Source organism: Fusarium oxysporum, chromosome XII (assembly GCF_013085055.1).
Source record: "Fusarium oxysporum Fo47 chromosome XII, complete sequence".
Classification (NCBI taxonomy): Eukaryota; Fungi; Ascomycota; class Sordariomycetes; order Hypocreales; family Nectriaceae; genus Fusarium; species Fusarium oxysporum.
The window spans coordinates 1,725,953-1,753,499 of record NC_072851.1 but is presented as its reverse complement, the minus strand read 5'-3'; the positions used below and the strand labels follow the sequence as shown (position 1 = coordinate 1,753,499).

General features: G+C 47.5%; 11 protein-coding genes across 11 annotated transcripts; 6 read left to right on the top strand and 5 right to left on the bottom strand.

The window, feature by feature from the left end:
• Positions 1-184: 184 nt before the first annotated feature.
• Positions 185-832, bottom strand: FOBCDRAFT_266130 (uncharacterized protein; the record flags this gene model as incomplete). The annotated part of the gene is made up of 2 exons (XM_059611376.1): positions 380-832; positions 185-322 (listed from the first exon to the last, which is right to left on the bottom strand). The coding sequence occupies exons 1-2, from the start codon at positions 743-745 to the stop codon at positions 185-187; spliced, it is 504 nt and encodes a 167-aa protein (XP_059466435.1). The 5' UTR covers positions 746-832.
• Positions 833-1,461: 629 nt separating this feature from the next.
• On the bottom strand, positions 1,462-3,194 carry FOBCDRAFT_246144 (uncharacterized protein; the record flags this gene model as incomplete). The annotated part of the gene is made up of 5 exons (XM_031193969.2): positions 1,462-1,769; positions 1,827-1,948; positions 2,007-2,123; positions 2,176-2,983; positions 3,044-3,194. 5 exons carry the CDS (start codon positions 3,192-3,194, stop codon positions 1,462-1,464), a joined length of 1,506 nt encoding a protein of 501 aa, XP_031030590.2.
• A 388-nt stretch (positions 3,195-3,582) lies between these two features.
• On the top strand, positions 3,583-4,566 carry FOBCDRAFT_282568 (Extradiol ring-cleavage dioxygenase, class III enzyme, subunit B; the record flags this gene model as incomplete). Its single annotated transcript, XM_031193968.2, has 3 exons — positions 3,583-3,610; positions 3,666-3,796; positions 3,847-4,566. The coding sequence occupies 3 exons, from the start codon at positions 3,583-3,585 to the stop codon at positions 4,564-4,566; spliced, it is 879 nt and encodes a 292-aa protein (XP_031030589.2).
• Positions 4,567-4,990: 424 nt separating this feature from the next.
• FOBCDRAFT_266129 (uncharacterized protein) lies at positions 4,991-5,520 on the bottom strand (the record flags this gene model as incomplete). The annotated part of the gene is made up of 2 exons (XM_031193967.2): positions 4,991-5,068; positions 5,128-5,520. 2 exons carry the CDS (start codon positions 5,518-5,520, stop codon positions 4,991-4,993), a joined length of 471 nt encoding a protein of 156 aa, XP_031030588.2.
• Positions 5,521-5,953: 433 nt separating this feature from the next.
• FOBCDRAFT_150609 (cytochrome P450) lies at positions 5,954-10,215 on the top strand (the record flags this gene model as incomplete). Its single annotated transcript, XM_059608352.1, has 11 exons — positions 5,954-6,134; positions 6,198-6,611; positions 6,668-6,903; positions 6,957-7,351; positions 7,407-7,882; positions 8,563-8,585; positions 8,617-8,764; positions 8,823-9,196; positions 9,248-9,867; positions 9,922-9,998; positions 10,046-10,215. 11 exons carry the CDS (start codon positions 5,954-5,956, stop codon positions 10,213-10,215), a joined length of 3,114 nt encoding a protein of 1,037 aa, XP_059466434.1.
• A 338-nt stretch (positions 10,216-10,553) lies between these two features.
• FOBCDRAFT_193718 (uncharacterized protein) lies at positions 10,554-11,551 on the top strand. The gene is made up of 2 exons (XM_059608756.1): positions 10,554-10,672; positions 10,721-11,551. The coding sequence occupies exons 1-2, from the start codon at positions 10,669-10,671 to the stop codon at positions 11,488-11,490; spliced, it is 774 nt and encodes a 257-aa protein (XP_059466433.1). The 5' UTR covers positions 10,554-10,668; the 3' UTR covers positions 11,491-11,551.
• A 10-nt stretch (positions 11,552-11,561) lies between these two features.
• Positions 11,562-12,482, bottom strand: FOBCDRAFT_150528 (uncharacterized protein; the record flags this gene model as incomplete). The annotated part of the gene is made up of 1 exon (XM_031193962.2): positions 11,562-12,482. One exon carries the CDS (start codon positions 12,480-12,482, stop codon positions 11,562-11,564), a length of 921 nt encoding a protein of 306 aa, XP_031030583.2.
• Positions 12,483-13,032: 550 nt separating this feature from the next.
• Positions 13,033-14,882, top strand: FOBCDRAFT_193717 (uncharacterized protein; the record flags this gene model as incomplete). The annotated part of the gene is made up of 3 exons (XM_059608755.1): positions 13,033-13,170; positions 13,225-14,762; positions 14,851-14,882. Exons 1-3 carry the CDS (start codon positions 13,091-13,093, stop codon positions 14,880-14,882), a joined length of 1,650 nt encoding a protein of 549 aa, XP_059466432.1. The 5' UTR covers positions 13,033-13,090.
• A 2,547-nt stretch (positions 14,883-17,429) lies between these two features.
• FOBCDRAFT_325035 (uncharacterized protein) lies at positions 17,430-23,231 on the top strand (the record flags this gene model as incomplete). Its single annotated transcript, XM_054707875.2, has 5 exons — positions 17,430-17,774; positions 17,824-19,454; positions 19,581-20,212; positions 20,275-20,904; positions 20,962-23,231. The coding sequence occupies 5 exons, from the start codon at positions 17,430-17,432 to the stop codon at positions 23,196-23,198; spliced, it is 5,475 nt and encodes a 1,824-aa protein (XP_054563850.2). The 3' UTR covers positions 23,199-23,231.
• Positions 23,232-23,566: 335 nt separating this feature from the next.
• Positions 23,567-24,979, top strand: FOBCDRAFT_282560 (uncharacterized protein; the record flags this gene model as incomplete). The annotated part of the gene is made up of 2 exons (XM_059611621.1): positions 23,567-23,891; positions 24,639-24,979. The coding sequence occupies 2 exons, from the start codon at positions 23,567-23,569 to the stop codon at positions 24,977-24,979; spliced, it is 666 nt and encodes a 221-aa protein (XP_059468212.1).
• Positions 24,980-25,042: 63 nt separating this feature from the next.
• On the bottom strand, positions 25,043-27,117 carry FOBCDRAFT_193711 (uncharacterized protein; the record flags this gene model as incomplete). Its single annotated transcript, XM_031193957.3, has 3 exons — positions 25,043-25,972; positions 26,028-26,569; positions 26,622-27,117. The coding sequence occupies 3 exons, from the start codon at positions 27,115-27,117 to the stop codon at positions 25,208-25,210; spliced, it is 1,803 nt and encodes a 600-aa protein (XP_031030578.2). The 3' UTR covers positions 25,043-25,207.
• Positions 27,118-27,547: the final 430 nt, after the last annotated feature.

The following is a 27,547-nucleotide window of genomic DNA, read 5'->3' as shown; positions in this document are numbered from 1 at the left end:
TAGCTACACTACTAAATAGGGAGGATTGGCAGAATTGAGGGGCTATAGAATAATAAATAGCAATTGTACTCTTTATCCCATGCTCTTGCATCCGAAAGCCCATTTGGGTTAGTTAAAGCCTATATGCTACTACTGTAATCTATGGCATTCTTCTCACTCCGGCTACCTGCATGCTCTGAAATCGTTATGAGATCTTTGGGAGATACTTTTCAGGTACACCAGTCTCTGACACATTGACCCCATTGACAGTCTTTTCAGATGGCAACAGCACAAACACAACACGAGCCGGCTTGTCTGTCAAGTTGTTCCACTGATGCAAAGTCTTGCAGATTCAGCATGTCAGTATCACCTCAATAGGCCATAGAGGTACATCACTTACCGCCTGTTGCACAATGATATCGCCTGCACGAACAACAGTCTTGGATCCATCAGCCAAAACCATCTCTAACTCCCCCTCAAACACAATTCCATAGTCAAGCGATGCAGTCCTATGATTGTGCCCTGAGGAATTTGGCGGAAAGTCGACGACTCGAATTAGTGAGCCGGGCGTATAGATTACTGGATCGGTGCCGACAGGATCTTTGTCAACGAGCTCAGCTGGGTACTTGTCGTTTCTCCAGATAGTGACTGCATTGCTGCCAAAGCCAGAGGTAAGTTTGAGCTCTTCATCTGATAGGATTGCAGAGTTCTGGCCCTTGTGGTGGGTGACAACCCTTCTCAGAGGACTACCAGCGTTGAGACCCATGGTGTCTGAAACTGAGGTTTTGTGAATAGTTCTTGTCAATCTTCCTTGCAAGAGGCCCGGTAAGCGGGTAGTATAAAAGGCCGAATTACGAACAGTCTCGGGTTAAAGGCGTTGTGATCCACGCGCGTCGTAACATCAAGCTCCGGTGGCCGGCTCGCCCACGCGGCCCCACAAGCTCAGACCCATTGACAGGGACTGTATCGTCGCCTGATGGAGTACTGTTGAAATGATACGCGGGGAAACATTTGAACAGAATGATGCAGACACAGGAATGCGTGCTTATGAGATTTAGTGCCAAAAGTAGCTTGGAGATTTTGTGGTAATTGATGTGAAAGCTCAATCATTCAGCTTTCATACGGTATAGTTGTGTGGGGCTGATGAAGTTGTGCTTATTCCGTGGCGGAAGATTTCCGCCAGCGGATCCTTGGGGCTGGCTGGATGATCTCGCAATGGATTTGGGGAGTAGGATGCTCACCCTAGAGCAGCCTGATTTATTCTTGCCTTCACACATCCACGAAACTCTAAAGGCAAGAAGAGATTTTTCCATCATATATGATGTTAATTGGTCTTTCAAAAGCTCATGTATTTATTTCGACAATGCGTGATGAGAAATCTGTTACCCAGCAGTCCAAGATCTGCAGGACATGAAAATGTGATTCGGATTATGGTGATATGGAGTGGTAGGATGACGTAAAGAAACAATTTTCCTCCTCAGATCAAGACCGTTTGGCAAAATGTAGAACACCTCGATAAATACCAAATCCCGTACCTGAAACAGCGATTAATGATAAAGCCAGTCCGACCAACAAGCCTCTCTCGAAATAGCTCAGTCTTCCGCCTTTTTGCTGTTTGATCTTACCCAGTTGCAAACGATGGGACAGGATATTCCAAGCAGACTCTTTTTCTGCTCTGGTAGAATCAACGTAATGGATCGACTCCTGAAAGATCGGTTTGTTGACAGAAAAGTCTTCTCTGCGGTACAGCAAACGGTTCTCGACAAGTGGTGTTGAGGGAGCAACAGTGGCTGTATAAATCAGAAATTAGCGGAATGCGCGTGCATCAGGTTCATCTCAGATCTTACCCAGTGACCATTGAGGGATGGTATTAATGAACACATGAAGTGTGTTCGTGAACATGGCGACGTAGGAAGAAGCCTCAGAGGATGCAAAAATGTACGTTGCCTGGGAGGGGTTGTTTCCGTTACTGATACCAATGTGTTAGTTCATAATCTCAGGCAATGTCGACCACTCCCAAGACATACATCTTGTTGAAAATATCGATGCCATGGTCCAAACTTCGTATTGGAACTAGTAGAAGGCCGTTATCGCTGTTTGCAAGCAATTCCGCAGCCCTTTGGACGTGTTCGGCTATAATGGCACTGATGAAGAGTTAATTGTATACCAGATGTAAAATTCTAAAGAGAAACATACTCAGAATTATCTAATGCGATGACGGCAGACAGATGACCGGATGCGTGTTTCGGCAGGTTCCGTTTCGAGGTCGGGAATATGGATGTTAGAAGCTCGTCGAAAGCCTGGGCATTGTCTCTGCCGCTGCTAAAGGACAGTGATACATTAGTACGAGTGTCTGCACGTATGAGATTGTCCAGGTGCGCGATGTGTATTTCGTCGACAAAAACCAGATGTGGTGTTCGCAAAGGATTGTAGCGAGGTGTTCGGGGACCGGAGGCAACAAGGTGACTCGCGACAGCTTCGAGATCTTCGACAGAGCGATCAACAAATGCAGTTGAGATTCCTGAGGGTGGAGAAAGCACTCTGATCAATGGATTTGTTTTATAAAGAGACGTGAAGAGGTCGTCACGCAGGGACAAGTTCTGGAGGGCAGCAGCGCCAAAGTGCTGTTTGCTGAGCTCTCGACGGATATCAGCTGAGTCACTCTCTGTTATGGCAAAAGCTTCGACGTCCAAACTCTTGCTGATCAGGTTGCGAAGCTCGGTATTGAGATCAAGGGAGGCTGATGGGGCGAGTACAATGGCGGAGCTTCCGGCTGCTACAGCCGCAGCGAGCGGCGCAACAGTGCTGAGAAATGGCGAGTAGGGAGAGGGATCAATTAGAACAGGACCCAGAGCGATCAAGTTGCAAGATGAACTGGCCCCCGTCCTAACCTGCTTCTCCTTGGCCAATGTACTCGGAAAGTCTAGGTCGTCGTAGAGATGTTTGATCGAATCGAGGGCCAATTGGAGTTCATCAGTTGCGCTTGCTTTCGAGGTTTGAAGATCTGTCGCAAATTCGTTAGTCTACCAACGCCAACCGCAAAGTATGTAATAGATGCGCCCACCACTACAGATGGCCTTGATCAGATTCGTAGAGGAACCTTTGATGTTGGTATGTAGCAAAGCAAGCTCTTTCTGTCGCTGTAATACATTCTCAAGTCGACCCTCCGCCCACGCTGCGCTGACGGTGCGATATTGATCCAATGCTGAGACCATTGTTACTGCGCTTATCCGGTTCTTGTCGATAGAGCTCTTGACGACGTAATTGACAGCTTTCAAAGTCTTTTCCCACATAGAAATAAACACGTTTGGTCTACGCGACGTCGACGTGTTTCGGTAGAATCATGACCGACACTTCCGCCCTCCGATACAGGGGCTTCGGCTCGGCTCCACACGGGACCGAACAATAGAGTCGTATTGCAGTGTCACATATTCCAAACCTTTTCTCTATAGAAGTTACATGCGACAACAAGGGTGCGGGAGTTTCGGGGATTCGGGCAAATAAGAAATAAAATTCGATGCCATTAGATGAGTCCGAAGCGGCCACGACATATTGATTCGCAATCGACACTGAAGCAACACAGCAAGCTTCTTCACAGTCAATATGGGTAGCATACCAGCACAGAAAAAGAGTAAGTCGTATTTGAAGACCAGAAAAAGTGTCATGGATCTAACAACACGCGCAAGAGCCGACTCCAGTCTTTCTATTTGCTCATGGATCTACCATGATGCTTGGAGAAGAGTCAGAGCCAGCTCGAATTTGGGAAAGCATTGGAAATGAATGCCTACGGCGTGGTGTCAAGCGCATTGTCATGATGGTTCGTGGAACAAACTTGACCAGAAAATCACAAAAACTAATACGAGTTAGGGTGCTCACTGGGACTCTCCTTACGATACAGTACGAGTGAGCATGAATCCCGACGCGAAGAAAGACCCCGTGGGCAGCGTCACGGAAGCTCGATACATGCCATACAAAATGGTGGCAGATCTCGAAGGAGGACAACGAGTTATCGATATGTTACGAGGAGCTGGAATCAACGCCCAAGCTGATCCCAAGTTCGAATGGGTTCATGACACCTTCTTGATCGTCATCCGCATGTTTCCTCATTGTATCCCGCTCCCTACAACAATCGTGTCAATGAACGCACGATACGACCCGCACCTACACACAAAGATCGGAGCTGCTCTACGGCCATTGCGATACGAGGATACGCTTATAATAGGCAGCGGTGGATCCGTGCATAACTTGTATCGGAACCATTGGTATCAGATGCTCACATATCGAGACAACTTTGCGCAGCCTGTACCACCTGGAGACTTTGCTCTCGAGTTCAGGCAGGCATTGGAAGATGCTGTTACGCAGAACACGGGACCTGCTTTGCGAAGAGCTCTTACTAGGTTGATGAAACATCCGCGGTATAAGGAGGCGCATGGAACTGATGACCACTACATGGCCACTTTGTTTGCTGCTGGCGCGGCTGGTCACCATGAAGATCAGGGTCCTAATAAGTTTCTAGGCGAATGTTGGGAGCTAGTGAACATGTGCAATAGTCAGTATCAGCTGGGCGACTGGGGCGACTCTTTGTAGGGAGACGGTACTACAGATAGAGCAACAATAGAGGCAGGATTGCCATCGGAGACTACTGAGCCACATGTAATAATGTAATCGACACTGAAGCATAATTGAACGGCATTAACTTACCGCTTGACCGTTATGTAGCAGGAGTGCCTTTCTATTTTCCTATTTTCATCAAAGCCGTAAAGCGGAGAATATATCGATTTGATATTAGGCAATAATATTATTTAGCCGAGACAAGACGAACATATGTGAAGTCCTTTGGAAGGCATATACTTGGTTCAAGCTTTACCTCGCAATTACATGCACAGCTTGAGAATGTCTGATCTTTCCTAATAGACTACCTGGATGAAACGTTCTTTGCGATGATACAGGAAAAAGAATAGTCCCGACTCCTCCATCAGTATCAGTGTTGACCGTGGTTCAACAGAGGTGTCTACCACTCTCCTCCGACCTTTGAGAGACCAATGTCCGTTACCCTTCCAGCAGTGTTCCTCCATGCCTGTGCCCAAATCTAGAATGAAGGATTAGTGTCCTCACCAATCAGAGAATCTATGCGCTGCTACCACTTACCGACATAAGCCAGCATCCTCTAACCATAATGCCACCAACGACCGTAAACAAGAGCATCTGTCGTCTCTCATTGAGATCCAGATGCTGGTTGATAGGTCTATAGTCAGGAACGCGCCTGAAAGTGTCGGTCCACCACCCTGGGTTCGATACTGGATATGGAACTGTGGGATGAGGGGCTAGAGAGGAATCAAAATTGCTCGGTTGGGCTTCTCGAGGGATCCCCGCGACAATCACGATATTGCGATCGCTGCTCTGCTGTTCATCCGATGACGAAAGTTGCTGCGATGAGTGATGGATCTTGTAATCTTGCAATGCATCCTCAACAGAAGATTCGGGTCGAAGCCGTATATGGCTGTCACGAGCGTTGGCTGTGGATGTTTGGGTAGTAGACATTGTGCGATGGTGCTGGCTGCGATATTACTGAGGTTGATGATTTGCTGAGGGGATGCCTGCTGGCGAGTAAACTAAATCATCACCGGCAACGGAGTATAGCTTTTCCCCGATTACGAACTCAAGGTTTAGAGATGGTGGCGTTCTGGAAAAGACAAGGGTCTTTGTTTTTGTTTAGGTTTCTCGCTTTCATTGCGGATTGTTCAGGGGAGTCGTCGGCTCGGGACCACATCACCCATGGCAGAATCCTGACATTAGTAATTACGGAGATATCTCCGGTATCACGCAATGGAGTGCCCATTGGTGGCCAAGAAAGTCACTGGAAAAATAAGACATATTGAAACTTTAATAATAAATAAATGCGAACAAATGGATGCGTTTCAATGAGGCTGGTCACATGAGTCATCAACACCGTATCATCTCAAGATCAGTAACTATGGCTGAGAACAAGTACCTAACAATCGACAAGGATAGCTTTCCTTATGTCTTTATCAAGAATATCGATATCCCTCTCAAGACATATGAGAAGGGACTCCTTCGAGCAAATGTCTTTTTGCCCAAAGATGCGGCTCCCTTCGGAGATAAGACATACCCTGTTATCGCTACGTATGGCCCTTGTACGTTGGACCTCTCGCCAAACCGATTGTGCGTCTTGCCTCATTGCTAACGTGACGACGCAGACGGAAAAGATGTTCGATATGAAGTATTCTACAAAAAGAGCTGGGAGCAGCTAAACCCTGACATGAAGTCTACGCATGCAGCTTGGGAGACCCCTGACCCCGCTTATTGGACGAGCAAAGGTTACATCGTTTTGAGGGTTGATGAAAGAGGAGCTGGCCAAAGCCCTGGCCTCCTTGATACTATGTCTCGAGGTACAAGTGAGGCTTTCTTTGACGTCATTGAGTGGGCTGCCGAGCAAGAGTGGTCATCGGGTAAAATTGGTCTTCTCGGAATCAGCTACTATGCCGGCACCCAATGGAGAGTCGCTGCGAGAAAACCGAAGGGACTGGCTGCTATTATCCCATGGGAGGGTATGAGTGACTACTACCGGGACCGAGTCAGGCATGGGGGCATTCTTTCCGACAGGTTCATTGGTAAGCTATCAATGCAGATACCACTACCCGGCACTGCTGATAATGTTTGAATCCAGATTTCTGGTGGAACAATGGAGTCAGTCCAAACCAGTACGGCAAGCCTGGCCGCAGCGCCCGAAACTGGGGCGAGGATACTCTTGAAGGTGACCTTGACGATGGGACCTTGCTCAAGAATCGTCGAGATCAGACAATAGACACTGCCGTGCACAGGTTTCGTGACGAGGAATATTATCGTACTCGAGACTTTGATGTCGAGGCCATTGAGGTTCCCCTGCTCAGTGTCGCCAATTGGGTAAGTGCTGTGATTCTTGGAAGACTTAAATATCATTCTCATATGGCACTTAGGGCGGCATCCTACTTCATCTCCGAGGAAATGTCCTCGGTTGGATCCGTGCGAGCTCCAAGTATAAGTTTCTCCACTTCATTGTTGGGAGACACGACTTGCCCTTTTATTACCCAGAGTCAGCTGAGCTACAGCTATCCTTCTTCAACTCCTTTCTAAAAGATGACGATACGGATGGCTGGAAATCTGGCAAGCAGCCACGGGTTCGTCTTACGTTACGAAAGGGAGAGGCTGGTGTTGATGATCCTGAGCGCGAACGAGGGTTCCCCAGTAGAGATGAGGCAGATTGGCCATTGCCTGGGACCAACTACACAAAGTTCTACCTGACTTCTGAAAACGCATTGAGCACGAAGCCGTCGTCGTCAATCAGCACAATCGAGTATAATGCGCTGAATAGGTAAGTGACATGCTCTGAGCACATCAAGAAGCCCAAGATGCTAATCTATCCACAGCGAGCCCATTAGATTTGCTTACAAGACCTCTTCTACTTTGGAAATCACCGGCCACATCGTCGCCCATTTAACTGTAGCTGCAACTCGAAATTCCGCTGATGCCACTCCCCCATCTGACATAGATCTTTTCATCACCCTTCGTAAGATCAACGCCAAAGGCGCAGAGGTCTTCTACACTGGCACCATGGGCGACCCCGTGCCGATCGTGAAGGGTTGGCAGCGAGTCTCTTTACGTAAGGTTGATGAAAGTAACAAGTTGCACAAGGAATATTTGCCTTACCACAACTATTACTCATCGGACGTGCAGCCAGTCGAGGAGAATCAGAAGTATAAAGTGGATGTTGAGGTCTGGCCTACAAATGTGGTCCTTGAGCCTGAAGAGACTTTGGTGCTGGAGATTGCTGGTCACGATACTCAAGGTGTAGGGAAGTTCTCTCATGAACATCCGGATGATCGCGATCCCAAGACTTTCGATGGTAAGAACATTATTACCGTCGGAGGCGAGGCTAGTTGGCTTACACTTCCTGTTATTGACGCTCGGAGATAGATAGACCGCAGAAACTCAGGGCTTCTGGTACAACTAGACAAGTATATCACGCCCAAGTCTATTCTTATGAGCAAGAATCATCCGTAGTATCCGGATTTTGTGCAGCTTTTTACTTCAATCATTATCACATATCTCCATCCAGCTGTATCAGATTCATACTCAGTGAAGTCCCCATTTACCTAGTGGCACTATATGCCTCGTTGACTCAGGTGAAACCTCCGACCTATAAAGACCGACGGGCTTAGGCAATTCTGTTCTATGTCATATCCACGTCGGAATTTAGAGCGGCTGTTACCCCACAACAAGCCGAGTTCTAATACACTCCGAGTGGCGGATCCGAGTGGTTGAGTAAAATCCTTCCCGAGCCTGTGCGGGGAGTGGGAAGAGATACTGTAGAGATTTAAAAGGCTAAAGAGTCGGCTGCGGTTGGTTAGATCTTCTGTTGTAATATCGCGAGCGTGGTTCATTGCCTCTGTCTTAACTTTTACATATTGCTTCTTGTGCGCGTTAACATTGTATAAGACTTGACAGTAACGATGTTGTCCCAGTTACTTGCCGGCTATTGCCTTGCTGCGTGTACAGCTTTAATACTTTATTATGTGGGTGCAGTTGGAAAATTTCAATTACCCGTTGTATCTATACTATTGTGCTAAACCTTAACAGGTTGTCGCGAAAGTGAAGACTGCTTTGTACGGTCCCCTGTCTAAGATACCTGGGCCTGCTATAGGACGGTGGACGAACCTAGTCGTCAAATACCACACCCTGTCTGGCCGGCGCATGCAGTACATAGATTCTCTCTTTACTCAATATGGTAAGTAACGCCCCCGTTGATCATAGCTGTGCAGATAGCTAACGTGGCATGCATCGAGGCCCTGTTGTCCGCATCAGCCCAACGGACGTTGGAATCAATGACCCTGATGCTGTCAAAGTCATACAAAAGGTATCTGGTGGTTTCAAAAAGTCTGCTTGGTATGACAAGACTGGCCCCGGCATGCTCGGAATGAGAGATCGTGAAAAGCACGCCCGCCGCCGTCGATTACTTGCGCATCCCTTAAGCAACTCGTCTCTCCCTGTTTTTGAACCCCTGATCCGTGCCAAAGTAGATCTGTCAATGAGTCAGATGCAGAATGAGTATCAAAGCTTTGGATATACTGACTGCCATAAGTGGTTCAGCTTTATGGCCACTGATATTATCGGTGATTTGACATTTGGGAGTTCGTTCCGAATGCTTGAGCAAGGCAGAGTATGTGCGCAGTCCCTCGAAAAATACTGATTACTGACACCTACCTTTCAGAGAAGTCAATATGTTGAGGATCTCCAGGCTGTAATGCCTACAGTCAACAAAAGGATCGAGCTGTCTCCATTCTTCGATCTCATGTTCTTACTTCCACTGCCTCAGGTCAAGAGATTCTCAGAAAGATTTCAGCGAATTCTCAAATATGGGGAAGAATCGATTCGGCGTCTACAGCTATCTCAACTAACAGGATCACTCGACACGCCGATATTCTTCGAGAAGATCATGAATCCAAAGGACAAAGCGAATGTCTTGACAGACCTTGAGATGCAGCAAGAAGCAGCAGAGCTCATGATCACAGGAACAGATACGACCTCAAACACACTAACATATCTTGTCTGGTCCGTGCTGGAGAATCCGGTAATACGGACACGGCTTGAAGAAGAAGTGTCAACGCTACCTGAACACTTCAACGATGCTGACCTCGTGAAAATTCAGTACTTAAACGCGGTGGTTAAGGAGTCTTTGAGGCTGTATGGAGCTGCATCTGGGGCGCATCAGAGGGACGTTCCAAAGGGCGGCTGGGAAACTTGTGGTTACCTGATCCCGGACACCGCGACCGTTTCCACGCAAGCATTCTCCTTACATCGACTTCCTAACGTGTTTCCAAATCCGTATAGGTAAAGGTTAAGCTGAAGTGCCTACAAGGAAAGATCGCTAACATGGTTGCTAAGGTTTGACCCAGATCGCTGGCTCAGCCCAACTGCTGAAATGCAAGATGCATACATTCCGTTTGGAGGAGGACCTCGAAGTAAGATACCATCCACTCCCATCTATCATGTTTCTAAAATGGAATAGTCTGCATCGGCATTCATCTCGCTTATATGGAGCTTCGCGTCACTACAGCGGTTTTCTTTCGCAAGTTTCGAGGAGCTCAGGTTCATGCATCGATGACTAAGGACGACATGGAATTGGAAAACTACACATTGATCGCTCCAAAGTCTCACAAGTGTCTCATTACACTGTGATGACTTGGCTCAATACTTTGACCATGTCCAGGGTAGTGGGGAGAGGTCTCATGTTTTGGTGCATGCGCAGATATCCGAAGTACGGTCGCCGATTGAAGAATCCCTCAGCACGATACATACTTCGCTTGCTTTTTAGACCCCGCCTACCCTTACGCTCACCTTTATAGACATTTGAAGCTACTGTGATACATACTTAAGTAGCTATGGAGCTGGTAACTCAGGATCTCAATCATTACGCTTGCCTCAGGCTCATGTTCTTCAACCCCGCATTTGTGGGACGTGACTCGCTTCCTTTTCTTCTCTGGATTTTGGTAGCTTTCAAGAAAGTCATAAATGGCATCACAGTATTGCTCTCGCTGTATGCTGGCTTGTGTCAAAACTGCTGCAACTTGTCAATAAACTTGTGGCCGCTTCTGAACGCACTAATCCTACATCCGTTCCCCTCCATACATCATGCGTATGTTTGGAATACGTCCAGAGTGCACCATGCTAACGAACGTTGAAGTCGCAAGGGTGAATGACCTACCAGAAGAAGTGCAGGATTACCTCCGCGAACTCGTCAAGCGTCTCACCGACCATCTCAAAAACCAACTTGTCGGTGTGTACCTTTTCGGCTCGGCGAGCTATGACGCGTATGAGCCGGGTCTTAGCGACCTAGATGTACAGGCAGTCGTCAAAAGCCCGCTCGACACCAGTGGAAAAAAGGCCATCATCTCTCATTTGACCCAGGATAGTTTGCCGTGTCCCACGACTAAACTCGAGTTCGTCGTGTATGCTCAAGACTCCGTCAATCCAGCCAACCGTCACCCCGCCTTCGAACTCAATCTGAACACCGGGCCTCACCAATCCGATCATATCAGCCTCGACCCCGCGAATGAGTCAAGTCACTGGTTCCTGCTCGACATTGCCATGGGACGCCAACTTGGCCGCTGCTTGTATGGAGCTGCATTAACTGAGGCTTTTGGTGCCATTCCTCGTCGCTGGGTTCTTGAAGGGATGGCAGACTCCCTCGCATGGCACCAAGCAAATGAGGCAAGTTCAACAAATAGCGTGCTTAACGCTTGCAGAAGCTGGCGATACATTACCACAGGAGAATTTTGCTCAAAATTGGAGGGGGCCAACTGGGCCATGGAGCAAGACAATTGTCCCGCCATTGTCCGACGCGCCGTTGAGGCTCGCAAAACAGGGGATAAGCTTGATGCTGGCCAGGTGATGGAACTCTATGACATAGTCGTCAAGGACAATTGTAAAAAGCTCGAGATCAAGGTTAAATGAGTACTGGGTTGCGAATCGGTCGTTTTCTAGATACTCTCAATCCAAGACGACCTTGCGTTAATTACAATTCATCAAACATGTGACTCCAACTCCTTCTCGGTCCAATCCCACAGCTTCTTTGCCAAGACTTTGTCCTTGGACAACTGACTCCCATTCCCCGATACACCAACCGGAACATAATACTCCCCGGCCTTAACTCCCTTGGCTGTGGCAGCCCATAACTGAGACTTTGCCCCTTCTTCTACACTTACTCCAACCAGAGGAACAACGAACTTTTGAAATGCACTGAGCATCCAACTACCGCCGTTCGAATTCTGTAGATCTGTTTTGACAGTGCCGGGATGGATCGACACTGCGGTCAACTCAGTGTGGCGCAAGGCGAGTTCTCTTATAAAGAGAATATTGGCAAGTTTACTCTGGCCATAGCGATCGGTGGTTGACATTCCGCTGGCAGTAGACTTGAGAGTGTCGAACTGAATGCCGCCCGAGGGGCCGAACTTATGGGCAACAGAGCTTACGCTCACGACTCGCACATCACTTCTAGGAACTGACGAGGCAGTGTGGGTAAGGAGTGGTAGCAGAGATTTAGTCAACAAGGCATGTCCCATGTGGTTCGTGCCAAACTGCACCTCATATCCCTCCGAAGTCTGGCCAGGTGGACATGCCATAATACCGGCATTGAGCATAAGGACATCAAGCCGTGAGACGGACTTCAAAAGGGTCTGAGCGGCTGACCTAACAGATGCAAAAGATGACAGGTCCAGTTCTAGGAAGCGGACATTAACGCCAGGACTTTGTTGTTTGATCTCGGTAATGGCTGTCTCAGCCTTTTTGGCGTTACGAGCAGCAATCCAAATCTCCGAGGGCTTGTGTTTCGACAGAGCGAGAGCTGATTGTTTGCCAATACCAGCATTGCCACCTGTAATGAGAATGACTTTGCCTGCGAGAGAGGGGATGTCTCTATCGGGATTAAAGGGATCACCAGGTCCCATGGTGATGAGTTTACGTGTCGTATAGTGAAGTGGTGAAGGACGATATGTGAGGCCGAAGACACGGAACAAAAGTGTTGGCAAGGGAGATGAAGCAATGAAGAGGAGGAATGTAGCCTTGTTGTGAGGGTTCTCGTGGGCATCTCTCGTTTTTTATAGAGGGCAATTATTACTAAAATGTGGCAACAATGCTCGAAACATTGGTCAACCAAAAGAAGGCTCCTTAGGGGATCATGATACCCTGTACAGGATCACGACTACAAAAGGGCATGGTGAAGCCGTTTAACCAATCATGTGAAGAGATAGACGAATGAACCAATAATTATACCGTCCAATCACTTCCAGGCCACTAACCTTATCTGGTTCAATTGAACTCTAAAGACAATGGTGGGGCAGCCTCTCTACCAATCATGTACGACAACAGCCGAACTGGCGAACCATGGTAGCTAAATAAGCGGGGCTTGAATCCAGCTCGGTTGGTGGTATACAGAGCGCGGTCGGTAGAATAGATCTTGAGTCATCTAATCTTGTCTCTACCACTCCGACTGAACGCGTCACCGTATCTCCCAGTGTTGCCTTGAAAACCGATTCCCGACAAGACCGAGGCAGCCATGAGCGCGATGGAACCCGCCAGGGCTCCCGGAGGTCGCAAGAAATCTACAAGGTCAAAATCGGGGTGTCGGACTTGCAGGTAAGGTCAGCAAGCTGTAACCGGGCGCACAGGGCTGATATCCCCTTTGTCTAGAATTCGACGCATTAAATGCGATGAAGGACGCCCTGGGTGCCTACGCTGCTCTAGCACCGGTCGCGCCTGTGACGGATATGGCATCTGGGATTCGAGACATCCGCTTCCCTCCACAACTAGAAGCCTTTCTCAGCACATGACGCCCTCATGCTCATTTTCCCGGAACAAAATTACGCAGTCATACTTCGCTTGGTTTATAACCAGGGCAAGGAAGAAGATCCCCGGTATATTTGCGTCTGACTTCTGGAATACGCTCGTTCTTCAGGTCAGCGCCCAAGAAGACGCAGTTCTGCACTCTCTGCTAGCACTGGCCTCCGCTCATAAACGGGGGATGCTCTCGCCCCATGACGGAAGTTCGGAGCCTGGTATATCTGACGATGAGAGCTTTATGTTGCAGCATTACAACGCGGCGATTATGCAGCTCCAACACCACCTGGCTATTGGAGATAAGGAATCAGTCCGAGTGGTGACCATCTCATGTCTGATCTTTATCTGTCTTGAGTTTCTGCGAGGAAACATTAAGACAGGCGTCAGACACCTTCAGAATGGCCTAAGCTTGCTTCCTCTTCTCAGCTCGCAGTCCCAAGTCGAGAGTGGTATTGTTGTGCTCAAGTTCCATAACGAGTCAGTGGAAGATACCGTCACAGAAGCATTCCTCCGTTTGTACCTCTATTCAGCTAGCTTCCACCGGCTCCCCCATAAGGTGTCTATTGACGCTCAGGATTGTGCATTTAGTCATCGAAATTGTGCCTTTCCTACCATAACTATCGCAAGGCAGCACCTCGACGAACTTGTCAATAGGGTATACCGACTCGATGCGTATGCTCGCCATTTACAGACAACTGCTCAATCAATCACGAATACAATGTTGCAGGAGAAGGGACACATCCAGAAAGACCTCGACTGTTGGTTGAGGCTCTATAAACACTCATATACCAAGCTTTCAAACGATAGTCCTGTGAAAACGCTACCGCTTACCCTTCTCCGTATCCACCATACCATGACACATGTGATGGCTGGGACCTGTCTCGACCCCAACGATGAACTGAGTTACGATCTCTTTAACGCGGGCTTTTTCTCTATTGTTACCCTTGCCGAGCATCTCTTGCAGGCTGCCGAATCCATGATGGCTGCAGATCTTTTATCTGGAGCTTGCAGTGAAAGGTTCAGCTTCAGTGCGGACATGGGTATAATACTACCTCTATATTACACAATCCTGAAATGCCGATGTCCAAAGATTCGACGATGTGCTCTCAAGTTGCTTATTACCGTGTCACACCAGGAGGGCATATGGAACGGGCCCTTAGCTGCAACCATTGCTTGCAGGGTCATTGAAATCGAGGAGAGCGGGTTCTACGAGTGCTCCCCTCTTGAAGAGTGGGCTCTTAGTACTTATGTAGACGTCCCTATTCCAACACTACCAGAGTCACATAGAATCAGTGATGTGTATTTAGAGCCATTTGACAGCTCAACCAAAGACCTGACATGGGTCTATAAACGGATACAGGGAAATGGAGACACGTTAATATTACAGGAAAGTATTAGGAATAGTTGGGCTTTTTAATCCTCTTCATTAGAAAAGACATACTAAATATTAAATTAAAATACAATATAAGTATTAATTAGAGACATCATCTTTTGAAACTCCACTTAGGTAGTATTTAACTAATAAACCAACTGTATAAAATTCCGTTTGAATTTGCCGTCCTGACGGTATATCTCCCAAAGTTCTTCCTGGCCGGGCTGTTCCATCCATATTCGCATTATTTGAGGAAATTTCCCTGTCCCCATCACACACAGGAAGCCAGTGATTGCCGTTATAAGGGCATTGGTTTTCACACAGGCAAACACAGTCAATGCCTCAATATTATCCGGCAAGACGTTGGTAAGAGACATGTTCCTTCGTGAAGTCCAAAATGAATAAGAGCCTGGGTTATAAAGAGATCCCTCAAATTGGTAAACTTCTCAACTGCTCCTATTGTAGCTCCGAACAAATTGGCATCAGGCCGAAAGTCCAGGTGAAGGGATTGAACAGTCGTGCAGAAGTTGGCGAGGTGGTGGAATGGGGTCATGGTAGATTAACATGGCTCTTGGCGTTGCACATCTCAAATCGACAGGACAACAGGGGGTGGTTGTAAGAGGTGAGTAGCTTCTCCAGATCATGGCATTGCAGTCTAGAAGGAGGTGCCTCGTCTATATTGACTTCTTGATCTGACATGTAGTAGGAAATCGTCCTGGGCCTTTACTTTTGTCCCACTTGACAATGAGGTCCAATTATGAACTCATCCAGATTGGGCCCCAGGTCCATAGTTGCATGGGGAGGCGAGTGGTACAACGATGCCTTAGTTTGATAATGCTGATACCAAAAGACTGTGAAAGCAGATGGAAGAAACAGCCGATAAATTCTCCGTCGGCCATAAGGGTTGTCAGATTGGGCAGTAAAGCGAGGAGCAGAACAAGAGTCTCGGCGTAGGCAACTCTCCACAAACATGATTTTGTAAGGGAAGGTTTCATCGCATCCAAACGGAAACGCCTGCAATGTTTTATGATGCTTCAGTTCAAGACGATCTTCCAGTCTCCCACTCCAGACTTGGTTCACGTCGGTTTCAAAACTTCGAGTCCCTGTTGATACACATTGCGAGCCAAGCCGAAGTGCAAATCAGCTGCCAGGTTCGAATTGAAAGCTAAGGTCTTGAAAGCCTTAGCCAAGTCTGGTCTGGCAATAGCAGTGCGAAGGAAGGGCTCTAGGCGCCTCTCGCGACGCTCAAGACTAGGGAACTCATGATATAGGAAAGGTTGAGCGATGTCCCGGAACCTATGCGATACGCGATCGAGCGCACATAGGTCTTGGACGGTTTCAGCATTGGACGAAGTGGTATCATGATCTGGGACAGTTTGATCTGTCCACGGAAGCTCAGAGTAAGGAATGAGATTGTTGCCTTGATACTGGCGACAGAGATGGGAACAAATAGATTGCAGGACCTCTGTTGGAAGACTTTCAAGTCAAGAAGTTGGATTTGCTGTGAGAGACATGGCATCAACCGCCTGAATCATCATCTTATTTGAGTTTGTGATTTGTCCGAGGAAGAGTCGTAGCTACTGATGTCATATATCTATACCTTGGCCAAGTTCAGATAGATTGTTGTTCCCTGATGAGCATCATTTACAAGGGGGCCCTGTTTCAATTGTGCCGCTGATGCAATAACAAGTCGTGTTACCAGTTCCAAGGCCAAAGCATCAGGGAGATGTCATTAAGTTACAGGTAGCTATAGCACGTGGGGTCCTAAAATGGCAGTGTAATACTTATGGCAAAGTTATAATGCTTACGTTCTTACAGTTCAAAGGCCGATATGCAGGTATTGTGACACTCATGTCCAGAACTCTTTTATCTTATTTACTTCCTTTTTATTCAATTAAAATGTATATCAAAGATGGGCTAATAGAATAACACTATTTCTTTTAAGTATAGAGTATACAATTGTAATTTGAAACGCCAGGGGATGATACAAAAAGCAATTATTATAGAATGTCAGGTTGTCTAAACTCAGCCAGGGCAGACTTAATATCTACTCATACTTAACAACATGGCAAGTAACGACATCCGACCATATCTCAATAATCCTGCTTTGTAGAAAAGTACTCTTCTAGCTTTTTGGAAAAAGAAACGAGCTTTGTGGCATACGCAATCAAGAAGCCCGCCTGCTGTTATTTGAGCCGGAATTTAAGCAATCTTGGTGTGGTTTCTGTGCATTATCGCGTCTACAGGCGCTGCATGATACAATATGACGTATTAATCTCTACTGTAGCTTAAGCCACTTTGAAAGCGGATGTACTGTGAAAAAAAAAGCAACTGTAGGATTATTCTTTCTTTTTGTCTTTTTCTGTGGTGGTGGCTTGCTTCTTTTTGACATGGAGGATGTATTATGGAGATTGGAGGCTAGACCAGTCTAGACAAAACAGGCTTCAATGAACTGTCAGGAATTTAAGTAACTAAAGCTGGCTTTTTAGTATCATCGGCTGGCCTAAACTGCTTACATATGTGACAAATCATATTCACAAGGGACGTACCATCAGCCTCACTTTCAAATGCCTGGTCGTACCCCGCTTTTTGCTATTGGCCTCATTATCTTACTTCGTAATAACCTATCTTACTCTAACTTATTCCTGACCTTGAATACAACGTCGGCGTTGACTGAACTGCGATCATGGCCAGCGAGGCAGCAGCCGCGGCTTCACTAGAGCCAGACATTCGACTTGCCCAAGCAATCTCGATGCTTTTGGCTGATCTTTCCGATGAGGAAAGGCTTTCATTTGAAACGCATCAAGATAATTTCTTACCTCCGACGATCACAGATGTCATGAGAGTAGTAGCCAAAGTTGATATAGTTGCAGGAGGAAAACAGAAAGGTGGTGGTCGGACTTTTGGACCACGGCTGACCGGTTTCTTGGAAGCTGTGCAGGAGTTCGCCTCTATCGGAGAGGTCGAGCTGGGCGGATCTATGTCGTTGCTTGCGACAAGTGTCTGGTTGATTGTATGCTTGACGCTCACGGTATGTTCCCTCTGTAGAAATGTTTATATAGACCTGATCACATCAATAGATTCTTGCGGAGTATCCTCGCTGGCTGGAGAAGGCATCTATGACGCTTATGAGCGCTGGTCGCAACGCACCCCGTCGCATGGAAATAAGATTGTTTTACGCACGGTCTAAAAAGCTTCAATCATTTCTTCATGAATATTTCGGCGTCGTTGTCCATACATGCCACTACATAGTCAAGTCGCTACGAAGCTCAGTCTTTGCAAAGGCTATATCCTTCCTCATGGACTCTAAACTGAAAGGTTACGAGTCAGATCTCGAGCGGTGGGCAGCAAAGATTCGGGAGGAAATGATGATTCTCCAATTCCAACCAGCTCCCCTACAAACTGGCGGCTTTGCGAACATCTTTGATTTTGGCAAATCCAAGTCGCAACCAAACAGTCTCGCTCACAATGTTGAAGTCGTTGAAAGATATTCAACATACGACTACTTGACTCCGTGGCTAAAGATACGGAAGTCTGGAACCACTGATTTGTTTAAACTTCTCCCTGAGTATCAAAGTTTCCTTGCCTGCAATGACTCTTCTACTTTGCTCTACTCAGGACGGCCAGGAGCAGGAAAGACGGTCATACTCGCCAACATGGTCAGTGACCTGATTCAGAGGCAGTCTGGAAATTCTCAAATCGCTTTTTTCTTTTGTCAGTGGGATAAAAACAATTCGCTACTAGCCCTTACTATTCTTTACTCCTTGTATCGACAACTTGCCAAGGACCGTCAAGATAGGGTCCTGTTTCTCGAAAACCTACATACCGATTCGTTTGATACCAGACTGATGACGAAAGCATTGGGCGATGCCCTAAAGACCAACAAGAAGACATACATAGTCGTTGATGGACTTGATGGGTGTAAAGACACAGAGCGGAGTAAGGTGATCAACGTGCTTCAAGGGCTTCAAATCTATTCACCACTCTCAATTTGTCTCTCGTCAAGACCAGGAATCTTGAGTCACATCGGCTGGGCAGGACTTCATTCAATCTACATCCCAGAAGATAATCCTGATATCGAATTGTATGTGGACTCCGAACTATCATCGCGGTTCGAGCGCGGGGAGTTGGTAGTTGGGCATCCTGCTCTTGAGGGTAAGATCAGATCTGCCTTGAAAACCTCCGCGAACGGGAACTTCGTCTGGGTAAAACGTCAAATAGATCTGCTATGTGAAAAGAACACGGACAATGATATACGCCAATTACTTGTTGACTTTACAAAAGGTTCTTTCGATGCTAGCGATACTGAGGTATTGCCCGCCCCGACTACGCCAGTTGCCCCTTCAGCTTTCACGGACTCGGCATATGCGTCCGCATCTTTCACAAACAGGAGCGGAAAGAACCCATACGATGATACGGGGGTTGAAGAGTCCTTGCACGGTCCGGATGGCCACGCTGTCGATGACTCGGCCACTGAATATTCCGACGTCTCAAGTACCACGTTCTCCAGAAAGCGTCTATACATATCAGAGCTAGCTACCGACCTTTACAATAGAGTCAGCTCTGCATCTTCCAACACAGGGCAAAGAACTCAAGTGAACATATCTGATACGCTGCCAAGCCTTCTCAAGGCTTTCGCTCTGAAGATTGGGTATTGTGCAACCACCCAGATGCATCGAGATGTCATGGCCTTTGTTCACAGGCACAGAAGGTCAGCAACGCTCTATCTCAATACCCTTTCCCAATTTATGGAGTTGTTTAGATCTCCATGAAGAGCCAGGTCCAGGCAGTTATGGCTAGTGACCGGCCGAACTTACTAACATCTCTATTTGCTTAGTGAGATTACTGCAGCCTTTTTGGAGATCAGTCTTAGCCAAAGTGAGGTTGAGCCTGGCGAGATAAGAGACCAGTCAGGCTCTATGAGTTTGCAGGAGCGTATGGACCTCTGGGATAAAAACGAAGATTTGGACGGAACGTCAGTCGAAGAAGGTTTGGAAAGTCTCGAAATATGGGAACGGGATGAGGAGGATATGTATGAAGATTCTGACATTTGGGTTGCGGCATACCGAGACTTCGCACCTAACACGGAAGCTTACACATGGTTACTGACCCAGCTCCAAAGAGATATGGATTCTACCCTGCAAGAACTACCCGCGATTCAGCTTATTCGAGATCAGATATTATCTTCACTTCCACCACCTCACAGAGTCAGCAGGAGCATAGCATCTGAGCCTTGCAGCGTGTTATTTGAGATTGACTGGGATATTCTTGAGTTCTTTGACTCACAAGACTACTCCAAGCCCCCAAACGAAGCACTTCCCGGAGTCATTACTCTCACCGGATCTTCTTCCGACGCACAAGCTTCAAACTGCGCTCAGTTCTTAAAGCAGACTTGGCCCGTCACAGGGGACATGATGTTGTACCTCATACGCGACTTACTAAAGCTAGAGCAGGGTGGTCCACATCGCAGTAAGATACAGTCTCAGCTTTCGCATCCTGTTCTGACACAGCACTATCTAACAACTTCAAAGCCCGCTTACCAGATGGTACAAGACTATCCGCCTGGATAAAGGAGTCAAAGCTTATGGTGGAGATGGATGGGTCCGCAGCTTCCATCTCAGAGACTGGAGAGCAACTTGCCTGGCTGGGAGCGGCTTTGAGGAGTTCGCCACGCCAAAAGGGGCTGGTTTACTGCACTCCTTCTATTGGATCCATGTACCCGAGTCGGGTAATGCCGCAGGCTGTCGTCTTTGAAATCGCATTCGAGGTAGAACAACTTCCGGAATCACCAGGTATCGCTAACGGTCATTGCTGGCATGGCATCTTCAAGAACCCCATCATCGTGAAAGGTTTTCCCATTCTGCCGAAACTTCAGAAGAACACCGGCCTCGAGATACCTCTGAACCTCATGGCAGGTTTAGCTCGAGCAACACGTGTTGACCAGTTCAATGACAAGGTCTACGTAAAGGGCTTCTCGACAATGCTCGTACCGACTAAGCAATTCAAAGATGTGGTCTATTGGCATTTGATTTATCAAGAAGACGGATGCCGCATATCGTATCTGGCTGACAATCTACACCGAGACGACGATGTTGGATCATTGAATCTTGCAAGTTGCCGCCACATTTTAGGGTGGTGCTCTGAAGCTAAGTTCTATGCTGGTGAGCTGTTGAAATCGAATCTACCTGGTTATACGACTAATTAATGGAACTTGATAGGATCGGCTCAGGCACGGTACGATGTTAGACATTCAGAGCTTCCGAAGCCACACTCACAATGTGCTCTTGCTGGCACCATCATAACATTAGGAAGAATGATTACGGGAGGCTCGAGCTTCGAACTCGGTATCAAAGACACGCCAGTGCATGTGGCTCGTAATGGTTTTATCCCGCGACTCAAATGGATCTCTTCAAAATTCTTTCTGCTCTGGGACGAGAACGATAAACGCGGATGGCTGACTAACGGCACGAGCGCTTTATTGCACGTTGTAAGAGCGTCTTTAGCATTTGACAGCACTGACAAGTTCCAATCAGCTTTTATCTTCAAGGCTGATGACTTACAAGAGTCACCCAAACCCTTCACGGCTGATTCAGCAATTGATGTACTCATCAACCCTAAGAACCAAGCTCTGAAGCTCTATCCAGAAAGGAACGGCTTTATCGTCCTGGCAGACAGAATTGATCAGTACTACAATGTGCTTGAAAAGATGCTCGACCATCAGACAGATATCGCCAGGCGTCACCGCGGAAACCTTGGGAACATGCCACGAAAGTACCTCGAGGGATGGGACTTCGAGGACCTGAGCGCGAACCGTGATCCGTTACATCCACGGTTAGTCACCCTTGACCCTGCTGGGAAGGGATGGGTTGACTTGACGAGGGCACTTCAGGCCGTAACGCTGACAGGACGCGGCTTTGGAGAACTTGTTCGACCGGTTGGCCCAGCTCCTTGCGAGACTTGGTCTCAACTTCCGCGTCATCGATACCTTCTTGCGTGCTGTGTCTCGGATATGGAGGATATCGTTAGAGACCATCGCAGTTCTAGCGATGACTATATCCGGCTAAGTGACGATCTTATATGGCATAATGCGGTCAACATCTCCGGAAGATGCCATTGTGGCTGTGTTACTGCACATCATGGAGAACCAGTCCATGTACTTTTCCCATCTGCACTATCTCACAAGTTATGTGCCAGAGGGATTCCCATGGCTATCGAAGGTGGTGGTGCTATAGTGTTTGGACATAATCCGGGCTTTTCTTGGATTTGGGGAGATGTTGGTCCTCCTACGCAACAACAACCAGGAGAGGAGGTAACTGTCAGTCATCTATCAGACGAGGCAGATGCAGACAGTGGAGTTGGTGCGAGTCTCGTGACCTCCTCAATACGGAGTTCGAGTGTATCACGTCAACTATCGTCAGTGGGGAGGTCGCCCAAGAGCAGAGCTGTTCCGTTGATCGAGAGCAAGTATTACGCACGAAGCCAATATACGGTTGGCATCCTGTGCGCGTTACCGGTTGAGCTGAAGGCAATACGAGTCCTGTTTGATCAAAGACACCAGAGCATGGCAAGCGTGCTCGGTGACAACAATCAGTATGCACTGGGCGAGATATCACAGCATCTGGTGGTAGCAACATCTCTTCCAGCTGGAGAATATGGAACAAATGCAGCTGCATCAGCAATATCTGATATGACGCGCAGCTTCATGTCTATACAGTTCTGCTTATTGGTTGGCATCGCTGGTGGTGCACCCTCGGATAGTGATGATATCAGACTAGGCGACGTTGTTGTCAGTTTACCTACCAGCACATTCCCTGGTGTGATCCAGTACGATCTAGGGAAGGAGAATGAGGGAACCGACTTTGAGGTGACAGGCATATTGCGCCGACCGCCTCGCATCTTGACTAATGCTATTAGCAAGATCCGTTCGGACCCAGATATCGGGTTTGATGCCCTGAACCCATACCTTACAGAAATCGTCAAATCACTGCCATCTTATGGTAACCCGGGTCAAGAGCTGGACGTATTATTCCGCACTTCTTGTTCTCGCAGGAATTGCAAGCCCGACTGCTCACATCTTGAGACGCGAGTCCCACGGTTGACAACAGAACCCAGGATCCATTATGGACTGGTAGCATCGGGTAACCGTGTGATCAAAGATGCGACTTTGCGTGATCGGCTGTCACGCAAGTTCGGAGCGCTATGCTTTGAGATGGAAGCTGCGGGGGTAATGAATAGGGCGGATTGTCTTGTGATAAGAGGGATATGCGACTACAGTGATGCTCAGAAGAACAAAGTCTGGCAGAACTACGCTGCTGCTGTAGCCGCAGCATACGCTAAGCTTTTGCTGAGTGCGGTAGCGGTAGTGACCGACCTGCCCGGCAACTTGGTGAGACCAGAAAATGAGCCTGCGTTCAAGAGGCGAAGGATCAATACTGGCAATGAAGGGCATGAATAACACAGATATTGAGCCGTGAAGAGCATCTATGAGACTATGAGATACTCACTGAAATATGGAAATCCCCCACGAGACTCATGTTGGACCTTGTGTAGCTGACCTCTGCCATTCTTAATCACTGATTCACTATGTTTAGGGTAAGGAGCGTGATTCCAGAAGATTCATTTGAGCAATGTGATACCATATCAACAGTCTGTCATTTTCACCAGAGTCACTTAATCACCCACCCAGTTTAACTATAAAAGCCACTGTACTCAATTCTTTCTCGCTTCCAATTTTACCAAATACAAAACAACTGGCTTACAACTCAATTCAATAACTCAACCTAGATATACTTAAGCTTATTAAAACAAATTTCTACTATCAAAATGTCCTACTCACACATTGGATACTTTCGCTTCGAGCAGAAGCCCGGCGTGACATATGACCGACCATCGTTCAAGCCTGTCGAAGATGCCTTTGGCGATCGCTTCAAGTCTGCATCCATCAGCGGGACAACAATGACCGTGGAGGTTTACATGAAGGACAAGTACTATGACTCAACACGAAACGAGGTGTATGATGCCTTGGAGGCCATGAAAATGAATGCTTATTTCGACCCCACCGACAACATGGTGTTCGAGACAAGCGGAGACAAGTTTGTCACGCACTGGCACAATGGCAGTGGTCGGATGCAGGAATGCACCAACTGCAGTAAGAGCCGTTACTGCACAAACCGCAAGTGAGGTGGGAAAGCCTAAAGGGCTAGACAAGGGATCTGGGAGGCGAAATGGACGGTATTAGGGCTACTCCTACTATAGCGTAGTATAAAATACAGCTACGGCTCATTGAATGAGACCACAGTAAGACTGATGTTTCCAAGTGATGTTTAAGCGTAGCCCTCATTAAATACTGGTGGTCGGAGGCAATGTCGAAACAGCTCTCATCTAGCCAAAAGGAAGTAAGCGGTCGGCGATTCGAAGCTTAGAATAGACTCAGACTTTGCATTGCAAGCCTTCTGAAGTAAATATGAATTGAGAAAGTATTATATTAGGAACAGCTCCTGGTGCAACTATGTGAAACGAAGCCGACAGAATCTCAAGCAATAAGTGACATACCTCCATCGTGATTAGATTAGGTGGTTTGCAAGTCGAATCACGTACATGGGTAAAAGCGTGAAATAGGGCACCTTCGTGTGACTTAGCCATACATGGTGGTACCAGCATTGAAACGAAGATTGGTCGCAAATCGATGTTCATTGAAGTATTCAAGGCTCAGTCAGAATGGATGGTTGGGTATATAAACCCTCCGCAAGGCTCGGCTGTTTCCCACTTCTAAATTCACCAGACACGACAACCCAGTCAAGCACATAACTTTATCAATATCCTATCTAAAAGTGGCTTCAACATGGAAGCCCTTGGTAGTACCACACACAAATATTTAACATTTTTATTTACGCAGAAACCGAGCGCAGCGGGAGGGACATTGCCATGTACATGTATACCCAGAAACCATCGAATTTCTTCGACGAGGATAAGTTGAAGTGCAGGTTCTGGTGGCTCCGCGATGCTATGTTCAGAATCGACTTCACTAAGCTTTCAGACGTCGATATTGAGAAGACAAAGAGGAACATGTGTGATATCTTGGAAGGTTCGGATTTCTTCGAGTCTTTTGAACGTTCCAGCATATTGTTCAAGGAATGGGAGGCAAAGTATGCAACCCTTAATGGGGATAGTGACAGCGACATAGAGTTCTACAGGATTCAGAATGATATTCGTGACTTTGAAGAGTCACGGGGGTGAGATTGCCCGTGCTCTTCTTGGGGTAGAGAATTTAGTTATAGATCATCGATCGCGGTCTAAATATACAGAGAAGCAGATATGACAGTAGACACAAACGAGACCTGGTACCCAAGAAAAAAGTCGAACCTGTTGGCCCATCTGACTTTAATCTTGGTCCTATTGCTATCTGCTTGTCTCCCAGGCCTATTCCTATGGGCTTCTAACTTCTCCAATTGATTTAAATGTAAACTAGTAATCCGGTAGCCAAGCCAGCTTTGGAACGAAACCTGACATTTGTGTATACTCTTCTTCATCAACCTCCTTTCCCGTCTCTAAGTCTGTCACTTTAATCTTTAGCGCATCACCTTTTGAAAGGCTATCCTTGAACTTTCCGGCAGAAAGAACCCTTGTTGCAGTTGGTTTGCGGCATCGGTTTGTGTTTGGCGGTCCTGAACCATCTCTTCCACGTCCCATTCCTAGTCGTGTCACCTGTCCGATAAAATCGGGGTTACCGACTACATCAGGAGCAGTAGATTCTGCACCAGCAGTAAAGACGTCGATACGGTAGCTGGAGGTTGTACAGCCAACTTCAGTGAAAACCACATAAGGAATCAGCTCTCTCTTTTTAGTGCTTTTGAGAGAGTTAGTAGCTGCGGTCATGTTTTGGCCTGGCAACCCAGCAGGCAAAACTATTGCCTTGCCTCCACTGGATACAGCGCGACGAATACCCCTTTCTTCGGCAGTCTTGCGAGTTGAGAAGTCAGGGCTTGCCGGTTCGCCGTACATGTAACCAAGTGCGCGAGTATCCTTAGCCATATCACCGATTGTCGTATATCGCCAACGGCGAGGGTCATCATAGTCAATGTCGGTTCCGTTGTTGATGAACGGTTGCAGCGGGAAGCGGGAGGTGAATTGGTTCTCAGGATTCGCATCCATGAATATGCCAGCCAGGCGGTCCATATTTGCGTGATATGATAAGAAGATGGGGTCAAAAGCAGTGTAAGTGTTGTCAGCCTGAGCCGTGTCAGTCAGTAGGCCTCTCTTAGTAATGTCTAAAGTTGTGACCTACCATATCAGGTCCAACCCAGCCGTGGAAGTTATCATGCACCTGCTCAAACAAGCCATCGAAGTCGAAACGAAATGGATAGTCTTTATCAGGCTGATCATCAGTGAAATCAGTAATGTTAGCCCACGGCACTCCAAAGTGCTGTGCTGACTCAGAGGTTGTATAAGTCTTCTGCTCTAGTGCGTGGGCTATCTGGTCGTGGTAAATCTTGAAAAGCGCAATCTTCTCTTTCCAGCCCTTCGCATCAGGGCCCTCTGTCAAGATAGGGTTTCGAGTCACGGTACTACTCTTGCCATCTTTCGACTTCCCGTTCAACGCTTTGGCAAATCGCAGTGGATTTTGTCGAGTTTCGCCAGAAGGATGCTGGTATGTCTCTTCAAGAAACATTGGAGGAATGCCGGCAAACTTCGACGTTGGGCATGCAGCCTCTTTGGCAAACCCATTCCAGTAGGGGATGGGGAAGTCCATGAGTTCTTCGACATAGCGAAGGTAAGCACGATGCCACATAAATGTTGCTTCCTGGTAGTGGAGACACCAATATGCGTCTGCAGTGTCAATTAGCGGACATTATCTGTTCTTGAGACATCTTTCGCTCACGGAGGACTCCTAGCTCTTGCCATTTGGATCCTAACTCCCTCACCCTGAGCACATCGTCTAGCTTGGCCTGGTAGGCTACAAGTTCTTCTGGGCTCAGACTCATGATGTCCCTCCTGACTCTATAGGCTATGGGAGGGTCAACGGGATCGGGAATTACGGGACTCTGCGAAGGTTCGGCTGTTGAATCTTTTGGAAATCCATGATTTACCCAGTTGCGAAATACCTCGAGGGCAGCTTCAGGCCAGTAGTGGTCCGGGTTGCGGGTTACAGGCATCGCCTGGGATCGCAGATGCTTATAGATACCGGCAGCCCGCTTCTTGACATCGTCGTAGTTAGAAAGATCCCATTTACCCCAGTACTGCATTTCACCAATCCATGTTTGGCCAACTCCCTCGGGGTCAACGGTAATCCAGTAAGGTGCTTTGATCATTGGTAGGATATCATCTTCCCAATTGGCTACCTTCGGGCTGTCTCCCGTAGATGTTGGTGGTTTCATCGCGATTATCTGGAGAAGTATGATACGAATATTGCGGCGAGATCGTTATTATTATTGTGGGGTAGAATGGTAAATAAATGAAGACTGTATGTATACCTCTGCTTGGGGAGACTTGGAGGAATCAGACCAAGCACTGCGCCGAGGGTAGCACTCGCTGTCCTCCCTCGCGTTCCCAAAAGGACTAGCTACAGATAAGACCTTCCGAACATCTCAGAAAAGGCTAGTATGCGAGAAGGTGGCGAGCTGAATTTTAGTCCGGTTACCCCTCTTAGTCCCGCATAGATCTTGCATCGCAAATGAGACTCCAGTAATGCCAGAAATGACCAGGAGTCTAGACCTTTCGTTGTCTTACATCTCAACGGCTGGACTACTCGCCCCACTGCCATCGTGGTATGTGATGAGAGAGAATCTCACTACATACGAGACACGC